The 26982-nt window shown below is 37.5% G+C and overlaps 2 protein-coding genes across 3 annotated transcripts; both read left to right on the top strand.

Annotated features, from left to right (window-relative positions):
- Nucleotides 1-2748: 2748 nt before the first annotated feature.
- On the top strand, nt 2749-5660 carry LOC107042431. 2 transcript variants are annotated; one of them, XM_015263477.1, is made up of 4 exons: nt 2749-2888; nt 3115-3283; nt 3775-4335; nt 4499-5660. In XM_015263477.1, exons 1-4 carry the CDS (start codon nt 2818-2820, stop codon nt 4514-4516), a joined length of 819 nt encoding a protein of 272 aa, XP_015118963.1. In that variant the 5' UTR covers nt 2749-2817; the 3' UTR covers nt 4517-5660. The 2 variants fall into 2 exon arrangements, with proteins under 2 accessions (XP_015118963.1, XP_015118962.1); XM_015263476.1 differs by having other exon boundaries at nt 3775-4521.
- A 3703-nt stretch (nt 5661-9363) lies between these two features.
- LOC107042430 lies at nt 9364-11899 on the top strand (the record flags this gene model as incomplete). The annotated part of the gene is made up of 4 exons (XM_015263475.1): nt 9364-9712; nt 10724-11086; nt 11162-11386; nt 11513-11899. Coding segments are annotated over exons 1-4 (1324 nt in total), but the record flags the coding sequence as incomplete, so codon positions are not given.
- Nucleotides 11900-26982: the final 15083 nt, after the last annotated feature.

The following is a 26982-nucleotide window of genomic DNA, read 5'->3' on the forward strand; positions in this document are numbered from 1 at the left end:
GGGGGGGGGGGGGGGGTGAGCGGATCCTTATAAAAATCAGTAGAATTCACCATATTCATCATCAATTCAAAGTTTCATCTGCCAGAGTCATGATCGCAGGGTTCAGTGCGTAAAGAAAATATTGATTCTCGATGTGCAAGGTTTTCAACACCCAACCGAAAAATTTATTGTTAAAGAACTGGCAGTTCAAATAGTTGGAAACAATGATTGTGCCTGTCTCCTTTTCCAACCTCCATATGGATGGCATGAGTTATCAAAGAAATACCGTGGTGTAAATAAGTGGATTATTAATAAACATCACGAAATTCTATGGGAAGTAGGATCCATCCCATATGATGAAATTGAAGAGACAATAACGCAAATCAGTCGAGGAGTGACAATTATCTTGGTAAATGGACTACAAAAGAAACAATGGTTGGAGTCCTATACTAATAAGATGATTATCGACTTGAATGATTTGGGGTGCTCGAAAGCAAAGGATTCAATTGTTCCGAGTTGTTGGAATCATAGAGAGCACAGTCTTATTGAAAATTACACCTGTGCATTGGAAAAGTGCGAGAAGTTGAAGAAATGGTACACACTGTACTTCACTTCAACTTTGGATCCCGCTAACAACTTTCACGATTGGATACAATATATGCGGTTGAGACAACTTGATTCCATACATTTTTTGAAGAAATTTCTGTTAAAATTTGCATGGCAACACATTGACGAATTATGGGAGACATTAACATGGCGGTTGAAGGAAATGAGTGACGTTCAGCAATATCGTCGATTCTATCAACATCATCCAGCATCCATAAATGGCGGAGATGTTGTGGATGGACTTGTACCGTTCAGAAAAAATGGTGCCATTTGCCAATTATCACATTGGATGCTTTTCTCATGATTATCGATGGATTTATGATTCTTGTAACATTTAATATATATTTCTTGACAAAATAAAAAAAGATAAATAACATACCAATTGAGTAATTTTTTATTAATAATGAGAATAAAATGGGATAAAAAAATCTAACGGAGCTCTTGAAGGAGAGGCTAAATATTTCAAAAAAGGATTTAAATGTAGAGAAAAAGGGTAAATTGTAATATTTAATAATGATTAATCAGCATTGTTCAACTCTTTTTCCTATGTTCAACTTCTTTTTGAGATATTTAGCCTCAACATCTTATGGTAGGTTTGAAGTAGAGCGCACCATACATAAACCCAGCGTGCGCGCGCAACACAAACCCACCAGAAAATATTCAGACTAAATATCTCGCACCATAATTTAAATATAAGAAAAAGGGGGTAAATTCCATCATGCAATTATTACTCAGTATTATTCAACTGTTTTCTTATATTTAAATTTTATTGTCGGACATTTAGACTCAAAAAGGTTATGCCAGTTTTGAAGAGGAGCGCATCACGCAAACTTATGATGCGCGCGCAGTACGACTTCCATCACAGCATTTTGAAGCTAAACGTCTCAAAAAATGATGTAAATATAGGGAAAAAGGACACATTGTACCATTTCGAAATAATTAATTAGCACAATTAAAATCTTTTTCCTATTTTTCATTTTTAGATATTGAGTTTAAACATGTGAGATGTTTGAGGACGAGTGGTGCGAGTAGTAAGTGACCGAGATTGGCGAATTTTTTTCCAGGAATTCCCTCCCCTTCCCCCCTTTTTTTTTCAGGAAATGCACGTCCACGTCCCCTTCCCACTTCGGCGGCATGCCTTTTGAAGAGGATGTCGGCGCGCTGGGGGCCCCCTGGGGTGCAGGGCCTCAAAGTTGTGGTCCGAGGGTCACAGGAAGTGGGTGGTGGGGGGAAAATGACCGGCAGATGAAAAAGAGGTGGCGGGTGGAAAAGGGGCGATGGGTGGGAATGGTTGTCGGGTGGAAAGTGGGTGACGGTCATAAGAAATAAGTACATTACGCACAATTTATAGGATTAGATAAATTATTTATTCAGAAATTATTCTTATTGTCTAGGATACATAATTTTCTTAATTGTAAAGAATGATGATGGTCACTATTATTATTATTATTATTATTATTATTATTATTATTATTATGCATCAATTAATGAAGGCACATAATTTTTTTAGAGGAACGCTGATTACAATGTAAAATACCTTTGCCAGATAATCTTTGAAAATGTTTACGTAAATTTTTACGATTACAATTTCTGTTTTGAGTAATTTTTTTGTAAAGGGATAACAAAGGATTGCAACCATGAATGACGCAAAGAGCGGACAATACGTTCACTCTCTCTCTTTTATTTTGAGGACGGTGAATTTTTCAAGCTGACATGGAGCCGAATATATTTTTCTGGAAACTTCTACGTAGCTGAAAAAATGTCAAGGTTTTTCATAAATGAATAACACACGGTTTACAAATGACTTTTTCTTTAATTCATGTAAAATGATGGAATACATTTTTAGGCTTACAAATGATTTTTTTTTTCGTTCCAATTTAAAATTATTTACAATTACAACAGATTATTATTATCATATAGTCTATAGTATGAAGGCATTCGGTAAGCCCCTCCCGCAAAACCATCCAACTCGTCGTAGCAGAAGTGAAAAATTTCACCAAATAATCCTAATATAAAAAGGAGAAACGAAACGATATATCGAAGTATCTCTCCATCTCGAAATTATCGAAACGCGTAAGACTGAATCCGACGCGCCATCAGACGTCGTGGCCGTGAATAGAATTACGTTCATTTTCTCTGGCGCTTCGCTCGGGTGAGGTTCCGGTTACGCACGAGGTGATATTTTTGCATTTTTCGACGCTGAAATTTAGTGAAGTGAATCCAAAGCAAACAATGGCATCCACCAAGATCAAATACACATCGAGTAAGGCAATTGATCATTTCAATGCGGGAGCGACTCTTATGTAAGTATTTTTGGTTAATATTTCGTTTTATCATGCATTGAGGTATCCTAACCTCCCACTACCACGTGTTATTTTTGGTTAATATTTTATTTTATCATGCATTAAGGTATCCTAACCTCCCACTACCACGTGTTTAATATTTCGTTTTATCATGCATTAATGTATCCTAACCTCCCACTACCACGTGTTATTCATAAAATGCTAAAATTGAATTTTTTCCTTTCAGGAGAATCGTTGGCTACGTGGATTCCATCGAGGGATTGAGAGAATTGCCTAAATCTGCATCCAAATGGATTTACAAATGCGTTTTGAATAACAATGACGACAAGAAGGTTCGCATCATCTTCTGGGGGGATGATGCTTTGAAGTACAACTCAGAAATCGTCATGTACCAAGTAAGAAATAAAAAAAAATGCTTCACGTATTTTTTTTATGCTAAAAAATGTAAATTTTGAGGGGATCAACTTTATGGAAAATAGTGATCATCCCTCAACGGAAGTTCCTATTTTTACAAACTGAAAAAAAATGACAAAAATCTATTATATGCACAAAAAAAGCAGTTTGAATAATATTAAATTAAAAACATTAATTAATTTTTTCAACCATTCTAATTGGATTCCAAAAAATTTTAAATTACATTTTTTACATTTTTCTAAATGACAAGCTAAAAAAAAAGTTGACAAAAATTTTTTATATCCAAGAAAAAACCAGTTCAAATAAGATTGAATTGATGAAATTTTATTTCTCAACCCATTCTTATTTCACTTAAGAGAAACTTTTAAATTATATTTTTCTGAATTATTTTTTGTAACGAAAGATTCTCAAGAGAAAAATTAATTCTCAAGAGAGAAATTAATTATAAAAATAATCAATTTGTTCGCTATAGATCATAAAAATTACTGGTGGTGTGATCAAAGAGGCCAATCTCCAGTATCGCCGATCTGGCGATACTGTCAGTGACAAAGAGTTCCAGTTTGGTCGCGGAAGCACTCTCGAGGTCCTTGGAACCTTCGACATTGCAAATGGCGCTGATGAGGCATTGAACAAGGTGGTGAAGTACCAATCCATAGAGATAAAAGACGTTTGTTCTGCACGTGGCCCAGTTGAAATCTCAGGATGGCTCAAGGAGCCTTTTAGGAGTATTTCAACCGCCAGTGGTGCAAGTTACGGCAGTGCAATGATTTGTTCCGAGGTTCATCGAATGACTGTTCATGTGACCACCTTCGTCCCTAACGAAAACCTCCTGGAAGGGATGAAAATTAAGATTCGAGGGACAATTGATCGTCGCTCAAATGCATTCGTTCTCAACACTGCCACTATGGATCAAGTTTCTATTATTCCTGGAGCGCCCACGATGACTGAAGACGAAATGGATGAGGCTGTAGAATCACCTCCCTTGGTTCTCAAAAGAGAATCAGAGGATATCATGGAGATAACAATTGAAAAGGTATCAAATATTATTATTTATAGCAATATATGAATTTTGACTTTCATGTTTTTCGATTGATTAATTATGCTACATTTTTTCTCTAAAAATTCGTGACTTATTAAATAGAAAATTTTCTTTTATTAGAAACGAAGTTATTATTGTTTTCTTTTTATTTTTACAGAAACAAAAATGTGATTAAGTCCACTTGCTCAATCTCCAAATTTAGATCTTTATTACATATCATTTAGAAAAATGATAGGATTTCACAAGCTAGATTAGATTGAAATTTGCAATTTATGGTTAAACTTCGTTTTGTATGTGTTCGTGTCAACTAAAAAATTTGACTTCCTTTCAAATTTGATTTTTTATGACAATGCCAAATCGATAACAACATTAATTCCGCAGATGCTACATAATTACTAAACTTTTTAAAATAGTTTGATTTGAAAAACAAACACTGCATGGCTTCATTGATTAATTTTTTATAGTTTTATTTTATAAGAGATTATTTTATAAGAGAAAAATACTTCAATGACACATATTTTTCGTAACAAAAAATAATGAACGTGTAGCATTATGCCATCAGAAACTTCAATGGTCAAATACCATGAAAATTTGCAAAATTTCATTCATTTATCTATTTTCATCTCCTTTTTTTTGTCATGTCTTCAATCCCCAAAATTGGAGGAAAATCATTTTTTTTCTGTTTTTCTGCTTAAATACGAAAAGAAAACCGCAAACTTTGCCCACGAAAAAAGTCTTTGTATTAAAACTTCTTAATTTTAAGCAAATAATCTGTGTAGATGGATCATCATAACTAAAATACTTCGAAAGTTTGATATTTTTCCTCCATTATTCTTTTTTTTTTCGTTATGCTTTCAATTCTCAAAATTGGAGAAATAATTTTTTTTCTTATCTACTGAACACCAGGAAAAATCGCACGCTTTCGCCAAGAAAAAAAAAATCTGTATTGTAACTTCTCAATTTTTAAGTAAATATCTGTCAATGTCAATCATAACTGTAAAATACTACAAAAATTTTCTATTTTTTCGCCATTATTCCTTTTTTCTTATGTTTAAAATTTCTCATAACTGAGAAGTATTCGTACTTTTTTTGTACTTTGCGCAATGGCCATAAAAATAGCAAATTTTTGTAATTGAAAAGTGATAAGTTCAGCATCTATGTTTTCGAGAAGATTGCAGTGCATAATTCTCATAATTTCACTTCGTTTTAACAACATAGTCTTTGTTGTTCATTGAAAGTACAAGTTGAGATAGCTAAGTTCACAGTGTGACGTTCGTATTAGCTCATAGTACCAGTGACAGATTCCTATTAGTCAATATAAATAAGTTATTTATATTCCATATATTCGAAATATATGGAATATAAATAACGAAACGAAATAATAACGAAACAAATGACTTATTCATGTTACTTCAGTATAATTTATAAATAATGAATGACTGAATATAATTATGTTTGTGATGAAAAAATATAAGTCAATGTGTTCAGTATTAATGATAACTGACTGACTAAATTTAATAATGTTTATGATGAAAAATATTATAATAAGTTAATGTGATGTTCAAGATAATGGAACAATGTTAATTATTATGACTGAAAAGGATATTTGTCAATAAAAAAAATCATTAATTCCCTGATTTAACTCCACAACAAAGATTAATTTCAGTTTTCAACGATTTCGTCTGTATAATTACCACTTTTGAAAAATAATTATTCTTTTTCAGGAAGCTTTTTAGTATTTATATTCCAAACGTGACGTTTCATACTCCTTTGATTTGTGATTTATCTTACTACAGATTTTTTCACTCGAATATCAGTTAAGACCCGTCTTCTTGAGGGGTCACGTAATCAAATTGATTTTTCAAATTACAGCCAAAATCAAAAAATTATTTTGGCGGTAATTTAAAAAATCAATTTGGTCATGTGACCCCTCAGCAGAACGGTTCTTAATAAAAATCATCGGTGTTCAGTTTGGACACTAATGGCGCCAGGGAACCAAGTATCTTTTCATGAGGAAGAGAAACATGAAATTCATCAATGTATCCATCTGTGTGATCCATTTAACAAACGGGAAACGCTCCGCCTTGCTGCCATCTATTTTGAGTTTGAACGGTGATCCTTATAATGATGTAATGTCCCGGAGAGGACCAATGATGGCAAACGTTGAGTTCATGCCAGAAGAAAACGGTTATGTGTATGTATATCAATTGACGATATCGACGTGAAGATCTACAGCTATTGTACGTAATCTTTCAATCAAAAATCGTCTAATTGTCTGCATATATGCTTCATAATTCTTGAGTAATAAATCAATTGGATTAACTGTGTGAAAAAAACACTCGAATTGGTTTTACGGCGAGCTATTGTTTTTGATCCGAAATGTAAGTATTAATAAAGTAAAGTGAGGTTAGAAAATCAAGCATCTATTGAATTGATAATTTCATCATGTTTTTTTTTCTTTTTTCGAGTAAATTCTATTTGGCCATAAATTAAGTATCAAAGTAATTGATCTCTCTCAAAATATACAGAACAATCATTTCATAAAAATGTTTTTTTTTTTCATATACCATATTACCATGAGTGGATGTGAGAAATCTGTGTCTCTTATTCAAATTTTTTGAATTGACGTTGAACGTTTCGCAACATCTAATAAATATTGGAATTGCGGAAACGTGAATCTGAATATTTTCTTACATCAGTTGTCGTAATACTTTTGTCAAACGAGGGATGTCCCTCGGGTGATATCGAATATATTACGTTCACACAATATCCAAATCGAAGTTGAATAAATATAAATGTGAAATAGATATACAATCTTTCCAGAAATATTAGTCCATACGAGTACCAGTTGTTCATTAATTATTGATCGACAGAGCATTTCTCATCAGATTTGGGATTCGATATCGAATAAGACAACAAGTTGGAGTAATTTTGTAAGTTTACATTTCTAAAAATTCAAAGCTTTTCACATCGAATTTATTATAAAATTGTGGTTTTTCCTTCCAGGTGGCCCTGCAGGTTGATGGAAGCTATACGAAAGTTGAACTTGGAACGTCAANGCATCGGTTCCGATCTTACGCTTATGTTCCTTCGAGATTTTCAAGATAAACCGATATTTCTCTGAATTTATTTCCTTCCTTTTTTATGATAAAATTAATAATAATAATACTAATAATAATAATAATAGCAGGATTCGGCGAATTAGTTTAATTCCTTACATTCGGTAAGTTTATCGTGCATTGTTCAGATTTTGTTCTAAAATTCATTTGGACATTCCAGTCGCTTCAATTTTTTTGGGAGAAAAATAAAACATTATTATTAGAATTCAAACCGCCATTATTAGTGAAACTTCCCTTTATCACAAACTTTTTTGTTCCTTTTATTTCAAATTCAGTCGGTCAACATTCAAAAATGCCTAGAAAAAAAATTCAGCGCACAAGGGAAGAAGAAGAAGAATTTCAAAGAATACGCCGAGAAAAGAATGCTGCGTATCAGCGTGAGTACCGCGCAAAACGTCGTAATGAACTTTCTGCGTCAAATCGTGATTCTTCACAGACTCAATCAAATAGTGAATGTTCCGGCAATATTCGTCGGAATGCAATTGAACATGATATATCTTCTGCAGGAAATGATAATAGTAGTGTAGAATTAGAGAATCCGATCAACTTGGGAAGAAACAACTCATACCAGAATGTAATAGAATATAACATATCTTCTGAAAAAAATGATAACAATCGCACAATCTTAGAAGTCGGAATCTCTTTCAATTCAGCGAACAACATTGATGGCAATGATTCCACTACGTGCGAGATAAATCGAACGAGTAGCAGTAGTAACACTCCTCTAAGAGAAATCAAAGAACACTATATTGGTCTAATGGATGTTTTATGTTATCATTGTCGTGCTAGACATTTCGCAGCCGAGAGAGTTCGCCAAGATTCATTCAATGATTGTTGTAGTCATGGAGAAGTTGTTCATGATCCGTTACCCAACCCACCAGCTATTCTCCAAAATCTTTTCAATGGTAGTCACGAACAATCGAGACACTTTCATGAACGCATACGTTGTTATAACAACGCATTCGCTTTTGCATCGTTCAATGCCAACTTAGTTGATTTTTCTGATCGACGCCCTGGCCCAGTTTGTTTCAAATTACATGGTCAAGTATATTATCAGTTCAATAAAAGTCTTTACCCTGATTCAAATGAAACTCCATCCTATGGCCAACTATTTATAATCGATCAAAATGAGGCTACAGATATACGGTGCAATCTGATGTCTACATTGAATCGCGAAATAGTTCAAGCGGTGGATAACTGCCTCCGTCAGTGTAATATATTTGCTCAATCTTACCGAATGATGCACGAAGAACTCCAATTAATGAGAAATCTGAATTCAGAAAAGGAACCCGAAATGCAATTGATATTTTCACTCAAACCTGGAATGGATCATAGACGGTACAATTTACAAAAAATTAATGAAGTTGCCGTCATTTTTACTACAGCTGCTGATGGCGACATACCAAAATCTTATGTTTCGGTTCGTAATAAAGCAACCAAAGAACTTCAATTCATCAATTCCATGGACTCTAATGTTGAACCATGGATTTACCCATTATTTTACCCATACGGTACCAAGGGATGGAATGCGAATATACGTTGTGTGAATAAAACTAAGAGAGTATCACGAGCTGCATACACTAAATACCGAATGGCCGACAGAAATGATAATATAATCCTAAAGGGAGGACGATTGTACCAACAATGGGTTGTCGACAGTTACGTTAAAATTGAGAAAGATAGATTGAACTATTGTAGACAAAATCAAAAAACTCTCCGCAGTGATACCTATCAAGGCTTAGTAGATCATTTGCAACGACGCGCGAATGATACTGATAGTCGAGTCGGAAAAATGGTCATCCTTCCATCAACATTTACCGGTTCACCCCGTAATATGTTACAAAATTATCAAGATGCAATGGCTATTGTACGAAAATTTGGTAAACCGGATTTATTTATTACTATGACTTGCAATCCTAATTGGACTGAAATTAAAGAGAATGCACTACCAGGACAGACGGCATCCGACAGGCCAGATATTGTTTCACGAGTCTTTGATTTAAAGAAAAGTGAACTTATCAATGATGTTTTTAAGAAAAAAATATTCGGTGAGGTATCAGCATACGTATATGTCATTGAATACCAGAAACGCGGATTACCACATATGCATTTATTGGTGAATTTGAAGCAAACCAGTAAAATTCTCACACCTGATGCTGTTGATAAATATATTTCCGCGGAGATTCCAGATCGACAAATAGACCCAACACTTCATGATATAGTCTTAAAAGATATGATTCATGGACCCTGCGGTAATTGGTGTAAGAATGAGAAAGGGAAATGCACAAAAAAATTCCCAAAAAAGTTTCAAGAAAGTACTTTGATGGATGAAAATGGATACCCTACATACCGCCGACGGAATACCGGTACTTATGAGCGTTCTAACGGACACGCAACTGATAATTCATTCGTCGTTCCTTACAATGCAAATTTGTTGAAAAAATTCCGATGTCATATCAACGTAGAAATTGTTTCGAGTATCAAATCCGTGAAATATTTATATAAATACATATACAAGGGCCATGATTCAGCTTCGATTATAGTGAGTAATGCTGACAATAATAATGAAATTCACCACGATGAAATTCGGAATTTCATAGATACACGATATGTATCTCCAGTAGAAGCATGTGATCGAATATATGGCAGACCTCTACAACACAAGAGCCATTCAGTCATACGCTTACCAGTTCATTTACCAAACCAACAAAACATAATTATTAATGATGTTCAAAATGAGGATGGTATGAGAGCTGCCTTAGAAAAAATAAGTATGTTGGTTGATTACTTTTCCTTAAATCAGCGAGATCCAGAAGCTAGAAGTCATACGTATGGCGACATTCCGTCCTATTACGTTTTCAAAAAATCACCAAATTAAAATCATTGCATGTGGGAAAGACACAAAGCACATTTTAATATAATTGGGCGTATGTATTCGGTAAGTCCAACTCAATTAGAACTATTTCATCTTCGATTACTCCTAATAAATGTCAAAGGTGCTACCAGCTTCGAAGATGTGAGGACAGTTAATGGTAACTTATATGATACATTTCAAAGTGCATGTTTAGCCTTAGGTTTAATTGAAGATGACGAAGAATGGGATCGTGCACTGACTGAAGGAGAAGTTTGGATGATGCCACGTCAACTGAGAAATTTATTTGTACGTATTTTGATATATTGTCATCCAAATCATCCAGAAGAATTATGGGAGAAATTCAAAGATGCTTTTTCACAAGATTTTCAACGAAATCATAATGAATCAGAATCTCACAAGCGAGCATACGCTACTATCAATACACTTCTCATAGGTGAAGGATCCAGTATAAGCGCATTTCCAACAATGCCAGAGTTGAGTGAATGTGGAATTGATATCGATGATGGCAACAATGATGAATTGCCAATTGAAGTTCACGTCAACATCGGTCAAAATCAGTACAATCAATTGAATGTGAAACAAAAAGAAATTGTTGATAACATTCTGCATATAGCAATGTCTACTGAAAAAATTTCGTCCTCCTGTTTTTATATTGATGGTCCAGGAGGGTCAGGGAAGACGTTCGTCTACACAACTTTATATCATTTATTGAAAGCTCAAGGAAAATCCATCTGCACAATGGCTTTCACAGGTATTGCAGCAATATTACTTCCACACGGAAAAACACTTCATAGAACTTTTGGTATACCTGTCCCACTATTTCCAGACTCGGTTTCAAATATAAAAAATCAATCGAAGAATGCTGAGTATTTAAGAAATGTTGATATTTTCATCTGTGATGAAGCACCTATGGCACCGAGATCTGCGTTGGAATTAATAGATCGAACATTGCGTGATTTTATGGATAACGATTCACCGTTTGGTGGAAAAATTATGCTATTAGGTGGAGATTTCAGACAATTACTACCAGTTACTCCGAATGCCACCAGATGTGAGTTAGTCAATTCATCGATCAAATTTAGTCATTTATGGAGAAATTTTACAATATTTTCTTTGTCCGAAAATATGCGAGCGTTACCCAGTGAGTTCGAATTCGCTAAATATCTCTTATCTCTAGGTAACGGAGAATTGAATGATAATGATAACAATCTATCACCTCCTGAACAATGCATAGCTTCAAATACCGATAATATCGTTGGGACGATTTTTAAAAAAATCATTGACGAACGTCGATTTGGAGACTTGGCAAAGACCGCTGTATTGGCTGCACGGAATGCTGATGTCGATGAAATCAACTGCGAAGCGATCGAACTTTTAGATGAAACAACGGAGCGTGTTTATGGTGGTATTGATAGTGTAGAAAATTGTGATAATGGAGATATCAACGATGCAATTTTACCAGAATATTTGAATACACTTAATCCTCCGAATTTTCCACCGCATATCTTACGTTTGAGGAAAGATTGTATTGTTATGTTACTTCGCAATTTGAGTATTAAGGAAGGTATGTGTAATGGGACCAGATTACAAATTTTGGAACTTTCAAATAGGCTGCTACGATGCCGGATATTGACTGGAGATAAAACGGGAGACATTGTATTCATCAATCGTATCACATTATATTGTGAAAATATCTTTCCATTCACTTTTAAATGACGCCAATTTCCTATTAAATTAGCGTTTGCAATGACGATCAATAAAAGTCAAGGTCAAACTTTTGATAAAATTGGCATAGATCTTCGTAAAGATGTTTTTAATCATGGCCAATTATACGTAGCATTTTCAAGAGTTCGCTCATGGGAATCTTTACGAATTTTTTTAGAAACTGGAAGAGAATTTAATATGATAAAAAATTATGTGTACACAGAATTATACAATTGAATATTATTTTCTTCTACGATGATCATTTTTCACATTTAATGGGATTTGAAAATCTTGAATTTTGGGTTATGTTCATTATTATATTTATGATATTATATCACTTCTATGAGAAAAGATATAAAAGCGCGTGCGGAGCACGCGCGGACGATCTCGTTGATACAAATATCCCAGATTCTCCTGAGGTATTGTACGGCGGAGGTCGTCCTTGGCCGGAAGGTGAATCTCCTCTAAATTGTTGCGTATGCGATAGTGCAGTTCTTCAGGGGCTGGAATCCTATTGTATTCCATATAATGCATGGCAACACTTGTGATCGCCCGGACCAGAGACTCCTTGTATTGTTTGAGAGGCAATGAGTCCAAAAATTTTAACCACTGATCGATCCATGACGCTTTGTTTTTTAATGTTGTAATGCTTGGACTCATCATAATGAGGGGTTGCCTTACATCAGTACGTACAAAAACAATGCAGGGGTTATCGTAGCTGCGATGGAATCTCACTTTGACATCCCAAAATTGCTTAGCAGGTACATTGTGGACGGCTTTTGGGTGAAAATTCTCAGGATCAAAGTAGTCCGTAATGGCATCCAGATCTTTGTACAGAAGGCCCCATTCCGCCCGTGACATTGACACCACGACACGGTTGATGCGTACGGCCATAAACTGCACCACAGGAACAAATTGTCCGAGACAGGTAACTTGTAAACCAACACGAATTTATTTCGTCACCGACTTATTGAGAGGTATAACTTGCGACAGCACCACCTGCTGTTCGACACCACTGCACTCATTTTCGTTGATATTTTCCATGTTAAAAAACTGATGAGCAAAATCGGATCGACTGGAAGGAATACACCGCGAGCAGCCGCGTTTTATAGCGTTAGGTACGAGAGTGGGGTGCGCTTAATTCCCCCCCACCATACACATAAGACCCCTATGCGCCCAACACACTACCCCCACCGTAGGGAGTGCTGCGGCGTCGGCATCATATATGATCCCCCATTACCATGGATTACATATGATGTATATTACCCCCACCTCTATCATGCTACCCCCACTCCTATCATATTGTCCCGACCGCTGTGAATTTCTTCAACATTCGAGTGACTTGGATTTATTTTTTGTCAGTCATTCGTGAAAATATATTTAGGACAGTAAAAATGAATAAAATTTGGAGAGATCAAGACGTCGAACTGTTCGATAAATATCTCGCAGATCGGTCATCAAGCGAGAATTACAGGGAAAAACTAAAGAATAGATGTCGTCAGAAAAGCGTACGTGTATATGTTGATAAATACACGGAGGATGAAAAGTACATAACGCCGAAAAAACGAATGATCGTGCCGAAAAAAGAAAAATAAAGAGGAAGAGAATAAACAATTCGAGATATGTAAACTGTGAGATCTTTGGAACACATGCTCACAACTTCATATTCTTTAGGATAGTCTTCAGTGACGAGTTTCGACCGTTTTTCGTGCAGTGCTCCGTGTGATTTTTCATTTCGACAAAAAGAACAAAAGTTTGAAAATGGTCAGGTCAGTCATCACTGAAATGGAGAGAAAATTCTTGTTCGGTTTTTCGTATAAAAAAAATGTTCACACAGTTTTCTTGTTCATAATTTTCTGGGTAATTTTCTAGAGTCCGATTCTCGTGCATTTTTTTGTGAGAAAGATATTTTTTTTGTTTAAAAATTTTTAGTTTCAAGTTTTTAGTTCAATTTTTTCCAAAATGTTTGCATTTTTTTTTCGTTTTTTAAAGGTCTCTTATGGAGTTTACATGTATTTTCCATTCGGTTTTCGTCTCTTTTTTTTTCATTTTTGAATTTTTCTATTCCGGTTTTCGTCCAATTTTTCATTGTCGAAATTGTTTTTGAAATAAATTTTTTGTGAAAGAAATTTTTGCTTGCGTTTTCTCTCGTTGAAATTTTCCGTGTTAGATTTTTTCGTTTTCGAATTTTTCTGTTCCGGTGTCGTCCAATTTTTCAGCGTCAAATTTTGAGTTGAATTTTTTCCAAAATACGTGCATTTTTTTGAGTTTTCAAACGTCTCTTATTGAGTTTGCATGTATTTTCCATTCGGGTCTCGTCTCGTTGTTGTTTTCGATTTATAATTTTTATATTCTGGTTTTCCTCTAATTTTTCAGTGTCGAAATTTTTTGTGAAAGAAATTTTTTATGACAGAAATTTTAGCTCGCTTTCTCTCCCGCAGAAATTTTCCGTGCTGGATTGTTTGAATGAAAAACTTATTCGTCGCATTTTCCGTAGATTTTTTGTCACCCAAATTTCACTCGTTTTTTAAATTTTCAGATGCATGCGACCAGCTCTGTAGAATCTCCCATCGAGGATTTATAAGACCTCCACAACCTCTTCGGTGGGCTCCCATCATCTCAACCGCAGTACGGACAACTGGGACCTCGAGGAGTGGGAGTGAGGTGCCCCCCCGTCGCAGCGAAAAAAACAAAATTGAAAAAAAAGCAATTGTAATTCATTCGCATTAAGTTTTAAATTTTAAGAAATGTATTTTGAGAGTTAGGTTTTTTGAATAAAAACACGATATATCCTTCTTTTTCTTTATTTGATCAACCTTGAAAACCTTGAAAAATTTACTTCCTTGTAGCATAAGGATTTAAAAAAACAAAAAAAAGGTCACATTTTCTCTTTTATTTTGAAATTAAAAATTCACATTTACAAAAAACTTACTTTTAAAAACTTACTTNGATCAAGACGTCGAACTGTTCGATAAATATCTCGCAGATCGGTCATCAAGCGAGAATTACAGGGAAAAACTAAAGAATAGATGTCGTCAGAAAAGCGTACGTGTATATGTTGATAAATACACGGAGGATGAAAAGTACATAACGCCGAAAAAACGAATGATCGTGCNCTTAAAAAATCGAAAGTATCTTTCATTCGTTTTAGTTTTTCAATCGTCGGGTTCAAGCGCGCGTCGTTTTGTCTTATATCCATAGGGGAGGGTTGCAGCGCTATTATCAAGGGTTCGTTTTGGGCACGTTGCGCAGATAATCTTGCTCTCAGGTTTCGTGATGACGTCATGGTGCATTGTCCGTCGTATAGCCTTGTAGTTGATCTGGTACGGCTCTACCTTATCGACAACGAGGGCACGAATCGAGTCGTAATGAATCTGTTTACGCGTCTCGTAATTAAGCCTAACCCCTTTTATTTTACTAACTTCTGCGANCGAAAAAAGAAAAATAAAGAGGAAGAGAATAAACAATTCGAGATATGTAAACTGTGAGATCTTTGGAACACATGCTCACAACTTCATATTCTTTAGGATAGTCTTCAGTGACGAGTTTCGNGGTTTCTTTACACGATAAGTATAAAATTTAGGACCGCCTGAGACAAAAGATAAATAATAAATAAAACTGCTTTCTCTGTAGCCCTCGACTTCATCGGTCAAATCTCCTAGAAAATTCCCTAGTGGTAACTGGTTATTTCCGTCGCTCACGTAAATAACCGAGTCTGTATCATAATACAAAATGCGTTCTTGCTGTTTTTCTAAATAAGAATGTAACTTGAGACGTGCGTGAACTGTTGTATAAGCCGCAATAACAACGTTGGCTTTGGTAGACAGTTCCGCAGCTTCGTTTAAATATTTTCAGGACATGAAGAGTATTTCGTTATCGGCAGGGACAAGGCCTATCACTTCGATTTCAGGATTGAACATCATGTTAGCAAACTCCTCATATGTTCGAATAATTGCCTTTTTCGTTAAATTTTCTCTTTCCCCAAATTTACCACAGTGACAGTTTAAACAAAGTTTTGCTACTGCTCTCAATCCAGCATTTTTTTAAATTTTATCCTTGTCGACTTGTATTCCCTCTCTCGCCCCATATTCGGCTATATATCTATCCTTGGATTCATCATCTACGCATTCTACGGCCAATGGGAAGCCTCTTGTTGGATTTTTGAAAAAGTGTTTATATACTCGGCAAATAAACATCCTTTTCGTGTCAGAGGATCATAAGGTGTTATTTTTTTATACTCCCAAATTTCACTAATTTACAAAATTTTATACCCCACCTGTACAGCTTTACGGAGCTCCGGGACGACCCAAGTCCCCAAAAACTCGCGGTCAGTGGGGTCGTCATCAGGGCAATTATCTTACACTAAACCTTGGCAGCATGACCGACAGAGAGGAAACAGTAGNTCTAATTATCATCTAAAAAAATATAAAATTCGCTTAAATCTAAAAAAAACAGATTCNCGGCAAATAAACATCCTTTTCGTGTCAGAGGATCATAAGGTGTTATTTTTTTATACTCCCAAATTTCACTAATTTACAAAATTTTATACCCCACCTGTACAGCTTTACGGAGCTCCGGGACGACCCAAGTCCCCAAAAACTCGCGGTCAGTGGGGTCGTCATCAGGGCAATTATCTTACACTAAACCTTGGCAGCATGACCGACAGAGAGGAAACAGTAGCTTATCATGTGCTTTGACAGGTAAAACGGTGAAATAATCGTCGCGGGGGTAAAATGCGGCATTTCACAAGTCCCTCTATCCGCGAAATATCATTATTAGGACGTATGAGCTGACAATCGTTCCCTACATGTACAGTGGGGTGACCGATAGGAAAAATCCCCGTCTTTAAAACATATGGATATAACGAACAAACGTCGACATATCGAATTTTTTCATTCTCTTAAACATCATAGTGTGTTACGGTATTTCCCGTACGTCCACCGAAGAAGGCGTCTCGAGGATCTAAAGCAACAAACATTTGTTGATCGATATTTTCAAGAAAATTTGACAGTTGGAGATCTGTCTTTTATTTACAAATAAAATCGCATTCCCACATTTCAATGACTTCGTAACCCAAGTTTTGCAATTCCCGTGTAATTGCTCCTGTTCTCTTATATCGACTCTAATGTATCCTTATGGCTCAACTCTTTATCTCTATTAAACTTGAAACACCGTGGATAACCGTGCCAATAACAACCGTGAAACTGATATACATATTTTTTATTATTTTCAACATCTTCCCAATAACCATCTAGCCAATGCCCTGATTCCGTTCTGTGCTCGCGAGTCCGCCCGGCGTGTATTATTCGATGATTCTCGCAATGGTCGCGCCAGAGTAACCACTGAATCGCTAATTTTGATTGCATTTTTCCTAAATGATAACCGCCCTGAGGTATAATACCTATCTGTTTCTCTTTCAAGAAATTTGTTTGAAAAATGCGCATACAAATCGAAGCAATCGTCACACACTCTGTAAGAGGGCAAACATTCCCAACATTCATAATTAATTTACGAAACTCCACACACGCTCGTCTTAAATTATTATTATTTATTAATGCTTATGGGATACATAGCCCCTTCGCATGAGAGAAGTGAGATATTTACATATTGTATAACAAAGTGTTTGGTATAGTAAGTGTGCATCTATAAGTGGCTTTGACATAATCGGATTATACAATACTTATCAAAGTAGTTAACAAAAGTGACAGTATTCGAAGAAAACAAAAAAAAGCCAGCGGAAAAAATAAAAATACAGAAGCTAATTGATTTTTGAGTGGATCTCATAGAAGCATTCAGAATGTCTAACCGTCTCCTTAGCACAAGGCAGTTTTTCACGAAAATATATATACATTTATTTTCCACAAAATTGGCATCGAAAAGGATCATACTTAAAGGCTTATTTACCAGATGAGGCAGCTTGAGGAAGAATTCAGAGCGCTGTTTAATAGCAGCCGGGCAGGCTAAACAGAAGTGCTGGAGCGTATCAGACTCATTCTGACTACAGTACTTACAAATATGGTTGGGCTTGAACGATACCTTAACTTTGTCTATATGAAAATAGCAAACATAATTATTTGCAAGCCTAACTTGAGCTGGCAGTTTTTTAACATATAAGTCATGGTTCTCGAGCAAGTAATTAGCCTTCTATGTCAGGCTTAGAGTTGCAAATAGGGGGGAAAGTTGACATGAGTTGGAAAACTTCCACCTGTTCAGATCTTCCTCTCTAAGCATTTGTTCAAATCTATTGAAAATGTCTACCGTTTTGTCGGCTGATGCCGAATAATCAAAATCTAAAAACAGATCATGGAAATTGGTTGAAATGAGTAAATCCCTGATGCGAGTAAATCAGTTGTATTTTTCTTCATTAAGAGGATTGAGGCATAACTTGTGGAGCCTCTTAATGCACAGCTTAGGGATGAAAGAGTCATCTTTCTTCAGTATTTTTAACATCCAATCCCATGTGAGCTTCATAACCCTAAAGTTAATATGCGGCATATTTGATTCAAGTCTCACAGCCCATCCGGCAGTACATCGGGGGAGACTGAGAGCCTTTTCCAAGAAGTCTTGCTGGGTTTTTTCAAGATCTTCAGAATGGAGAAGACCCCAAGAGGGGACAGCGTAAAGCAAAGTGGAGGAAACAAGACTATTGTAGAGCATGGCATACTAACTCCAAGAGCTGATATTCAAATTTCCAAGAACTTTTAGCGCTGCACCAGTAGCCATTTTGGCTTTGGTGATAGCGTATGTGGCAACCTCAGTACAGAGCCTGTTTCTGAAGAGGGGTATGCCTAGATACATGTAGGACTTCACCACCCCCAGCTCAGAGCATTTATATAATCTAAATCTTGGTGGAAGGTTTTTGATCCTACCCGATTTTTTGAAAACCATGATTTTCGTTTTAGTAACATTAACTGCTAGCCCATGAAAATCACAATACTCTGCTAAAACCCTGAGCGCTCTTTCCAATTTAATATGAGAGTCAACCAGAATCGCAGTGTCATCTGCCTACAATAACAGTAAAATGTCGTTCAACCCATCAATATTTAGGCTAGAAATACTTGTTCAAAATTGTTCAAAATCTACTATGTACAATATGAAAAAAAGAGCGCTCAGGGTTTCACCCTGGAGGACACCCTCAGTGACATCAAATTTGTCTGTAAGTTAGTCATTACATTTGATTTGAATTTTTGCGTGATCGTAGAGCGATTTGATCGTTCTGATCAGTTTGGAACTGATCTTCAAGTCGGATCACTTAGCCCAGAGCTTTTCGTGGGGCACCGAATCAAACACGCGACGGGAATCGACAAAAATAGCATAAACTTCGCGCTTGAGCAGTCTCAGCTGTAGTTGCAGCGCTGACAACAATGAAAAAATAGCTTTGGTGCACCCACGACCAAATCTGAAACCGGACTGGGACTGTGGGAGGATATTCTGAGTTTCAAACCATTTTTCCAGACGCTCTTTGATGATGTAGGTTAAAATTTTCGTGATGTGGTTCACAAGGGCTATACCCCTGTAGTTCAGAGGGTCAGAAGAATCACCTTTTTTAAAAATCAAGGTTAGAGTGATTTCACTCCACGCCTCAGGGCAAGACTCAGATCTCAAAATCGAGTTAAAAAGGCCTACAAGGGTTTTTTGCCCGCTTAGAGAGAGAGAGCTTCATATAATTCATTGGCTATCATGTCAGGCCCAGTAGCCTTGTTAGGCTTCAGCTTCTTGAGAATGCGGTCAAGCTCATCAAGGCAAACATTTTTTTCGAGCTCATGAACATAGTTCAAGGTAGGAATAAAAAGCGGGAGGCCCTTCTGTGGATATATAGCTTCAGAAAAATTATTCAGTCTCTCAATAGACACTTGACATGGGACACTAGCGGATGGAGTCATGCTTTTGAACGTTTTCCAGAAGTTTTTTCATAGGCTTGGCTTGCTCAGTGCATACATTAATTCGTTTTTACGCTCTTTTTCCTTAAATTTAATAAGAGACTTATACTCGTTCCTTATCTTATGGCATTTACGCTTCATCACGGTACAATATCTGTTTCTCTTAAATAATTGACAGAGCTTTTGCACTTCGGATTTTTTGGCTTGAACCCTGCGATCCCTGGCCCAGACGGGGGAACGACTCGAAGTATGGCGCCTATTGGTGGAAGAAACAGATTTCATCATCCCTGCTTGTGTTGCCGCAGTCAGGATGGCATTGTGGAGAAGGTCCTAAAAAATTCAGGGGGACTGGGGATCGGGAAGAGGGAATTGGAAAGCGTGAAGTCAATGGAACTTTTATAGATCGAGATCAAGTCGGGTCTGTCAGTATTCCATTTAGGTTTCATGGAGTCTTCGATGGGCTGAGAAGGTTTGTACGGAAGGGGGGGAGGGGATTCGATAAAAGGGTTATGAATGTATAAAGACACTGGGAAATGGTCAGAGAAAGGGACCGTTTATTCCACCCTTAGGTCTGATACTAGATGAAACGATGAGGCTTTAACAAAGACTAGGTCAATTACGCTCGTTCCGGCATGATTCAGAAAAGTCCAATTGGCAGGTCTGTCTCCTCTTACCCTTCCATTGATGAGGACAAACCCATTTCAGTGCAAGAAATCAGATACAACAGGACCCCTTGGACAGACATATGTATCAAGGTTCAGGACGTCCTCAAAACAGACAGAGTCCTCAAAATCTCAGGAGTCAGAGGGCCAGAGCTGCCTACCCGGGCATTAAGATCCCCTCCAATGATCACACGGTCCTCCCCAAAGGCCTCCTCTATTTTATCTAGAAGTCTCTGCAGTTTATCTAAAAATAGGATAAGATCACTACAGCGCTGTGAATATAAATTACAAATGATGAGATTCATCGAATCATGAGAGAGTTTACTAAATATCCAGGAATCGCAGATACTTATCAGAGAGGAAGGTGTCTTGGACAAGAAACTGAGGCCTCCACTAGGGCGCCCTACTCCAAGTGGCATCGTGGCGTTCCTCCAGTGGCAGAAGTATCTTTCCAAAGCGGTCGGAACGAAAGATGGAGGTGACAGGAGCATTGTTTCCGAGAAACAGTAGACAAAGGCATCATGATCGGTTATCTCACTCGATAGAAAGTTCCCAAAACCTTGGAGATTCCAGAAAATTATCTTCAAAATACTGCCACAATTTAGCTGTTTTCAAAGGGACGTTTTCTAGATTGCCCATTACTGGACTTAATCGGCGAAGGTGAAGCGGCCTGAACTTCCATTGCGCTGTCGGAGGTCTCATGTTCATACTTATTTGACTTGCATCGAGGCGCAATCCCAGGGACAAACTTCTGCTTGAGATCATCCCAACGATACGCAATTCCATCCATTGAAAGTCTGGTGGGAGTAAACCAGACCGACTTGCCCTCTTCTTTGGCACACCTAGCTTCATCTCTAATTTTCCTGGCAACCATGCTCTCATAGGATGTCAAATCACGCTCAGTATATACCTTGCGAAAAAGAGCGTTTGCCTTCAGGTTTCTTTTATTGTTCAGGATCCGATTCCTACCCTCAGCAGTTTTCAGCTGTACAATGATGATGTTTGACAATTTACCACGAAGGGGGATAAAGCGAACATCCGCGACCTCCTCAGAAAGATTAAAATCATTGATTAAAAGGTTGTTGACGTCACGCTCAGCAGATGCTGCAGATGATACCATACCACGTATGACAATGTTTAGCTTCTTATTTTCCCTCTCGAGTAGATCTATTTTCTTTTGGAGATTTCGAATGGCTGAGACCTCATGCTTGCTTTTATTCTGGGATGAATTATCTGCCTCAAGTCTGGTAAATTTTTCTTCAATATAAAGTTTGAAGGCATCATGCTGATCTTGCATTTGCTTTTTATTCTGTGAGAGTTCACTCTCTAGATTTTAAAAAGTCTCTCTTATTTCACTCTTATAAGCTGCTAAGTCGTTTTTCATATCGTTGGTCGCACTTAATGTTTGCTTGAGCAGCTGCGTGCCCTGATCAAACTGTCTCTTCGCATTTTTCTCAATTCTATCTAGTCTCGTGTCAATGTCATTGGATTGTAACACATCGGTGTCCTTTGACTCGGGGGTGGGCACTGACGATGCCATTGTGGTTACGTTTCTAGCTGTCAGGTTCAAAGAAGGCGAGTTTTTGCTATCCTCGCCGCTTGAGAGAGAGATAGCATGCTTAGAACTTGAGCTTTCTACGGGGTAAATGTGAGAGTCATTGTAAGAATTTTTAAATCGTCTAAAAGAAAAATCCTCGTGTCTGGCTTGTTTACTTTCTAGACGAGATCGATGGAGTGGGGAGGATTTCCTCTTGCGCTTACCAGCTGGTATTGGACTTGAAGTCGCACGTGGTGAGGACGGGGCAGGTAGGCCCCCTCTGAAGTCAAAACTGGGAGTTAATCGCACGGGCTTCCAACCTTCCTTATCGCTGGCAGGATTAGGAGAAGAACTGCTGGGATTCATCAGTACGCGGCAAAAATATACTTCTCGCGTTGAACCATAACCTCATGAGCAGAAATACACAGCTTATTCCACGTAATTGGGAGATGTAGCGTCGAGGATCGATAAAGAATAATAGATCAAACTGTAGCGTAGACACTTAGCTTTACACAGGTACTGATTTGGTAAAAGTAAAAATTAATCCGATTGAATGAGGCCATTAAAAAATCAGAGGCACCGATAAACACAACTGATTACAGAACGCGCAGGTAGCGCCCCCACACGCTCGTCTTAAAATTGTAACATCAAGTCTACAATAATGGAGAATTTCTTCACGAAAATTAAACTCATAATTTTCTGCTACTCGTTCATTATACCAAGCTAAGAATTTTTCTCAATCTTGTACATTCATCGTGTCGCGCCGTAATATTTCTCATCAGGTATAGGTCCTACGTAGTCCTGATTCTCTTCTTTATTGAAAAAATGTGGGAAATAACCTTCCGCAATATCTCGTAATCCAAAGGCCTTCGGTAAACTGGCTAGAGCCATGTGGAAATAATTTAAACTATCTATAAATTTATTATCCCCGAAATCCATCAAGATAATGTTTGTAACGTTAATAATTGCTTTAATTTCGGTGCTTGGGCCTTACAAGGATTTTCACAATCCTTAATCAGACGGCAACTTGGATACAAGGTGGAAACATCCCTTCACTGCCACGATTTGTGGACCCACAGGTTGTGGGAAAACATTTTTTGTTAAAAGATTTTTGTAAGAAATTAATGAAATGTGTGATTCACCGATTGAGAAAGTGATTTTCTATTATGCTGAGTGGCAGAATGGGTATTCGGATTATGACAAAAATTTTGTCGAATTTCGAGAGGGTTTACCAAGATCCGGAGATTTTGATGATAATAAACCAAAATTGGTTGTTGTGGACGACTTCATGTGTGAATCATCGAATGGTGCAATACTCAATTTATTCACAAAAGGCAGTCATTACAAAAACCTCAGTGTTATGTTTATATCTCAAAATTTATTCCACCAAGGAAAAGGACAGCGAGGTACACAAATAGCACATTTGGCTCGTCAGATATACCCAGAGGACCCAAAATTTCTACAGGAGGCCTATTTTGACCCCACATCGGAGGCTCATGGATATTTGTTGCTTGATTTAAAACAGTTGACTCCTGAAAACTGCAGATTTCGTACCAATGTATTCCCTAGCGACCCCTATCACTATATTTATATTCCACGGAAGGATTACAATTGTAATGTGACATTTTCGTATGGGGGTTAAAAATGCCTATTACCTTCGCCCTTCTTCTCCTTCATCTAGTTAAACTCAAAAATACAAAAATCTATGGGCGTCAGGTCATTTTTAGCCGGAATTACCAAACCGCATGATTCTACAAAACCAATTCTAATTGATTCCAAAACCTCGAAAATTTACACAAAAAGGGAGAAAACTACATTTCTGGGGAAAGGTAACGGTCCTGGGTTCGCTCAGTGTGCTAGGTTGTGGAGAGAGGGGTGGATTTCAAGTGGAGACGGGTATTGGGTGGCCAAAACTCTAAAAAAAAGGAAAAGAAATCAACATCGTTCTTACGTGTTTCACTATTGAAATATGAGAATCAACAATTTTTCCAAAAAAAAAACATTTCAATTCTCCCAAAAAAAATATTTAAAAAAGAAAAAAAATCTACAATTAATAACTAACAATACTAACAATAATATTAATTCCGTACTCCGATAGAAAATAGTCTAATCTGACAAAAATATTCGAAGAAATTAATATCACCGATAAATACCTCAAATATGCCGAAATAAACATTTGGGGAGAGTAGAAATACACGCTAATCCCTAAATACTCGAGAATTCCGAGAATTGGGGGGAAAGGTATGCGAGCGACAATGGGAGCGAGAGAGAGGAGAACGTATTCATCCATCGATTTTTCGTACCAGCCAGAACGGCTGAAATTCCGTAAAACTCAACTTGCCATAACTCGAAAATGGCAGAGTCAACAATTACGAACCCTGAGACAAAATGTCTGGGAGAGTCTACCGAAGATAACAATACCCAAAAAATAATTTTCACCCAATAATTAGCCGCCTCAGGTTAATTAATCCCCGAGCGGAATTCTAAACGCTCAAATGCCCGCGTGAAGCGAGAATAGCCACGTGTAAACGTGGATGGGTATCTGAGGTGAGTCGAGAGTCGGGGGGAATTCCCCCTCGAGAAACACGACCTACACGCCAGCGAGAATGTGCTGGAAATCCATAAAAACCAAAAATGGAACATCCGGAAATCGGCAGAGCGAATTTTCGGAAACCCTGAAATGAATTACTCAGGGAAGCCCCCCGAACACATTGACCTACAAACCCTAATTTTCCTTAACTATCTACGCGAACCAACTCTATTCGAACACGAGTGGAATTTCTTACGCGCAAAATCCCACGTATAACGGAAATGGACGCGCTCTGGCAATTAAACGGGAGTAATTATCCCTTTGAATAACCCCTCAAAAATCACGAAAATCACCCAATCATGAGTGAAAAAAGGGGGGATCGACACCTCATAATTTGGATTAAGCGTCACAATCACCGTTTTAACGGAATAAAATGCGACGTACGGGGCTGAAGACCCCGTAGTCGAATAACTAAAAGCCGAAATGAATTCGGAAAAATACATAAACTGAACTAAAAACTCACTTTGGGTTTCTTACCCCTCTTTGGGGTGTTCTTCGCCATCGTCTAGATACACTTATCCAAATATAGGCACTCTAATTCCTAAGATAGGCACTGTACTGGCACTAGTTCTGGTGGAGTCAAGGGCCAACGCCGAACTGCCGAACTCACGAGCGTCTCGAGACACCTCAGAGCGCGGAATTCACCGCTCAATCACCCGAATTTTGATTGGTGCGGACACGCCCCTCGAAGGTGCGAATCTAACGACAATTAATCGCGACTCTCACGACCTGGCGCGATTATTCAAATCTCACTTAACTCTTCTCTAATCACCTCACACAAAACTAGTTCTTTTTTATTAATTGTTACGGGAGACTAGGCCGAACTGATTGTCGTTCGGATAATTACGAAGGGTCTTTGGCGCTTCCCACGGATCGGATCTCCGGGATTTTCGGGGTTAAAAGACAAGTTACCGGCACTTGTTATGACTCCAATACTAATTCCTCCTCAACTTGTTTCTCTCATTAAAAACCCAAAGGCAACATGGCGATTCGTTGGAGNTATTAATTATTACGCGAGACTAGGCCGAACTGATTGTCGTTCGGATAATTACGAAGGGTCTTTGGCGCTTCCCACGGATCGGATCTCCGGGATTTTCGGGGTTAAAAGACAAGTTACCGGCACTTGTTATGACTCCAATACTAATTCCTCCTCAACTTGTTTCTCTCATTAAAAACCCAAAGGCAACATGGCGATTCGTTGGAGACGATGGTTGCACTCGCTCCGAACGACCTTCCACTCAAAACAAAAACGTAACCAATTAACCCCTGAAAATCCAACGAAATTGGAGTGTCGACATTTCAGCCGGACCTATTCGATTACCCGCAAGATTAACAATAGGGTGAACCCCATAAAAAGAACCGGATGACTCTATAATTTTGGCCCTTCTTCACGATAATTTTTCTGGGCCCTCAAAGACGCGTAATTACTAATCTTTACTAATAAACGAAACCGATAACTCTAACCGAAAATAAGCCACTCGGAAGTGGATAAGGGTCTCTCACTCTCTCGCTCTTGGATTCTTACTCACGGATTTTAATTCAACGCCGTAGGAGTCTCGCTATTTCCAGATCGTTTTTTTTTGTGTTCCTAACAAACATCCCCACATGTTCGTTACACAATATAAAAGGAGGTGGCTCATTGCACAGTGTACCAGTCGTTCGTGTGTAATCTCAAAGACAAGTCGCTCTGGAAGCGGCTGTGTTCGCAAGTCGCTTGGAGAAAAGAATACTGCCTTATTACACGCGCTCATTCACGCTCCTCCTAGGTTACGATGAGCAATAATGCAATACGCTAATAAACATTTGATTCGCTGCATTTGTGAGTGTGCTCTGAATTTGCTGCATGGAAATATTCCTTTGAAAACTTGCGAAAAGTCAAAATTGTGCAAACATAAAAAACTTTTGAGGAAGTTGGCTGATAAAAATCAGAGTTTATCCAGCAAGAAAAAAATCATCAATCAGAAAGGCGGTGTCTTTTTACCCATGTTTTTGGGGCCTCTTATAAGCGTACTCCTCTCAGTAGTTGTATAGCGATGGAGCATGCACGAAAAATGATACTTGTGCCAAAACATAGTGTGGAAAGGCTAAAAAAAAATTCTACACACCATGCTCACCGTGTTTTAACTGAATTAGTTAAAGAAATTCAGCCGTCAGCTCAAACCCCTGGTACCGTTACAAGTCGAATGGATGCTCAATTATTGGAAATTTTTAATTCGAAAAAACCCAAGAACGATCATGAAAAATGGAAATTGTATAATGACGTTCTGAGAAAGT

The sequence above is a fragment of the Diachasma alloeum genome, unplaced genomic scaffold (assembly GCF_001412515.2).
Source record: "Diachasma alloeum isolate Michigan unplaced genomic scaffold, Dall2.0 Dall_scaffold_00464, whole genome shotgun sequence".
NCBI lineage: Eukaryota > Metazoa > Arthropoda > Insecta > Hymenoptera > Braconidae > Diachasma > Diachasma alloeum.

What these genes read in the sequence shown, in the direction of transcription:
- LOC107042431 (XM_015263476.1), top strand. Translation starts at nt 2,818, where the DNA reads ATGGCATCCACCAAGATCAAATACACATCGAGTAAGGCAATTGATCAT. An exon ending in AATGCGGGAGCGACTCTTAT is followed by an intron (nt 2,889 to 3,114) that starts GTAAGTATTTTT and finishes TTTTCCTTTCAG; the next exon opens with GAGAATCGTTGGCTACGTGG. An exon ending in CAGAAATCGTCATGTACCAA is followed by an intron (nt 3,284 to 3,774) that starts GTAAGAAATAAA and finishes TGTTCGCTATAG; the next exon opens with ATCATAAAAATTACTGGTGG.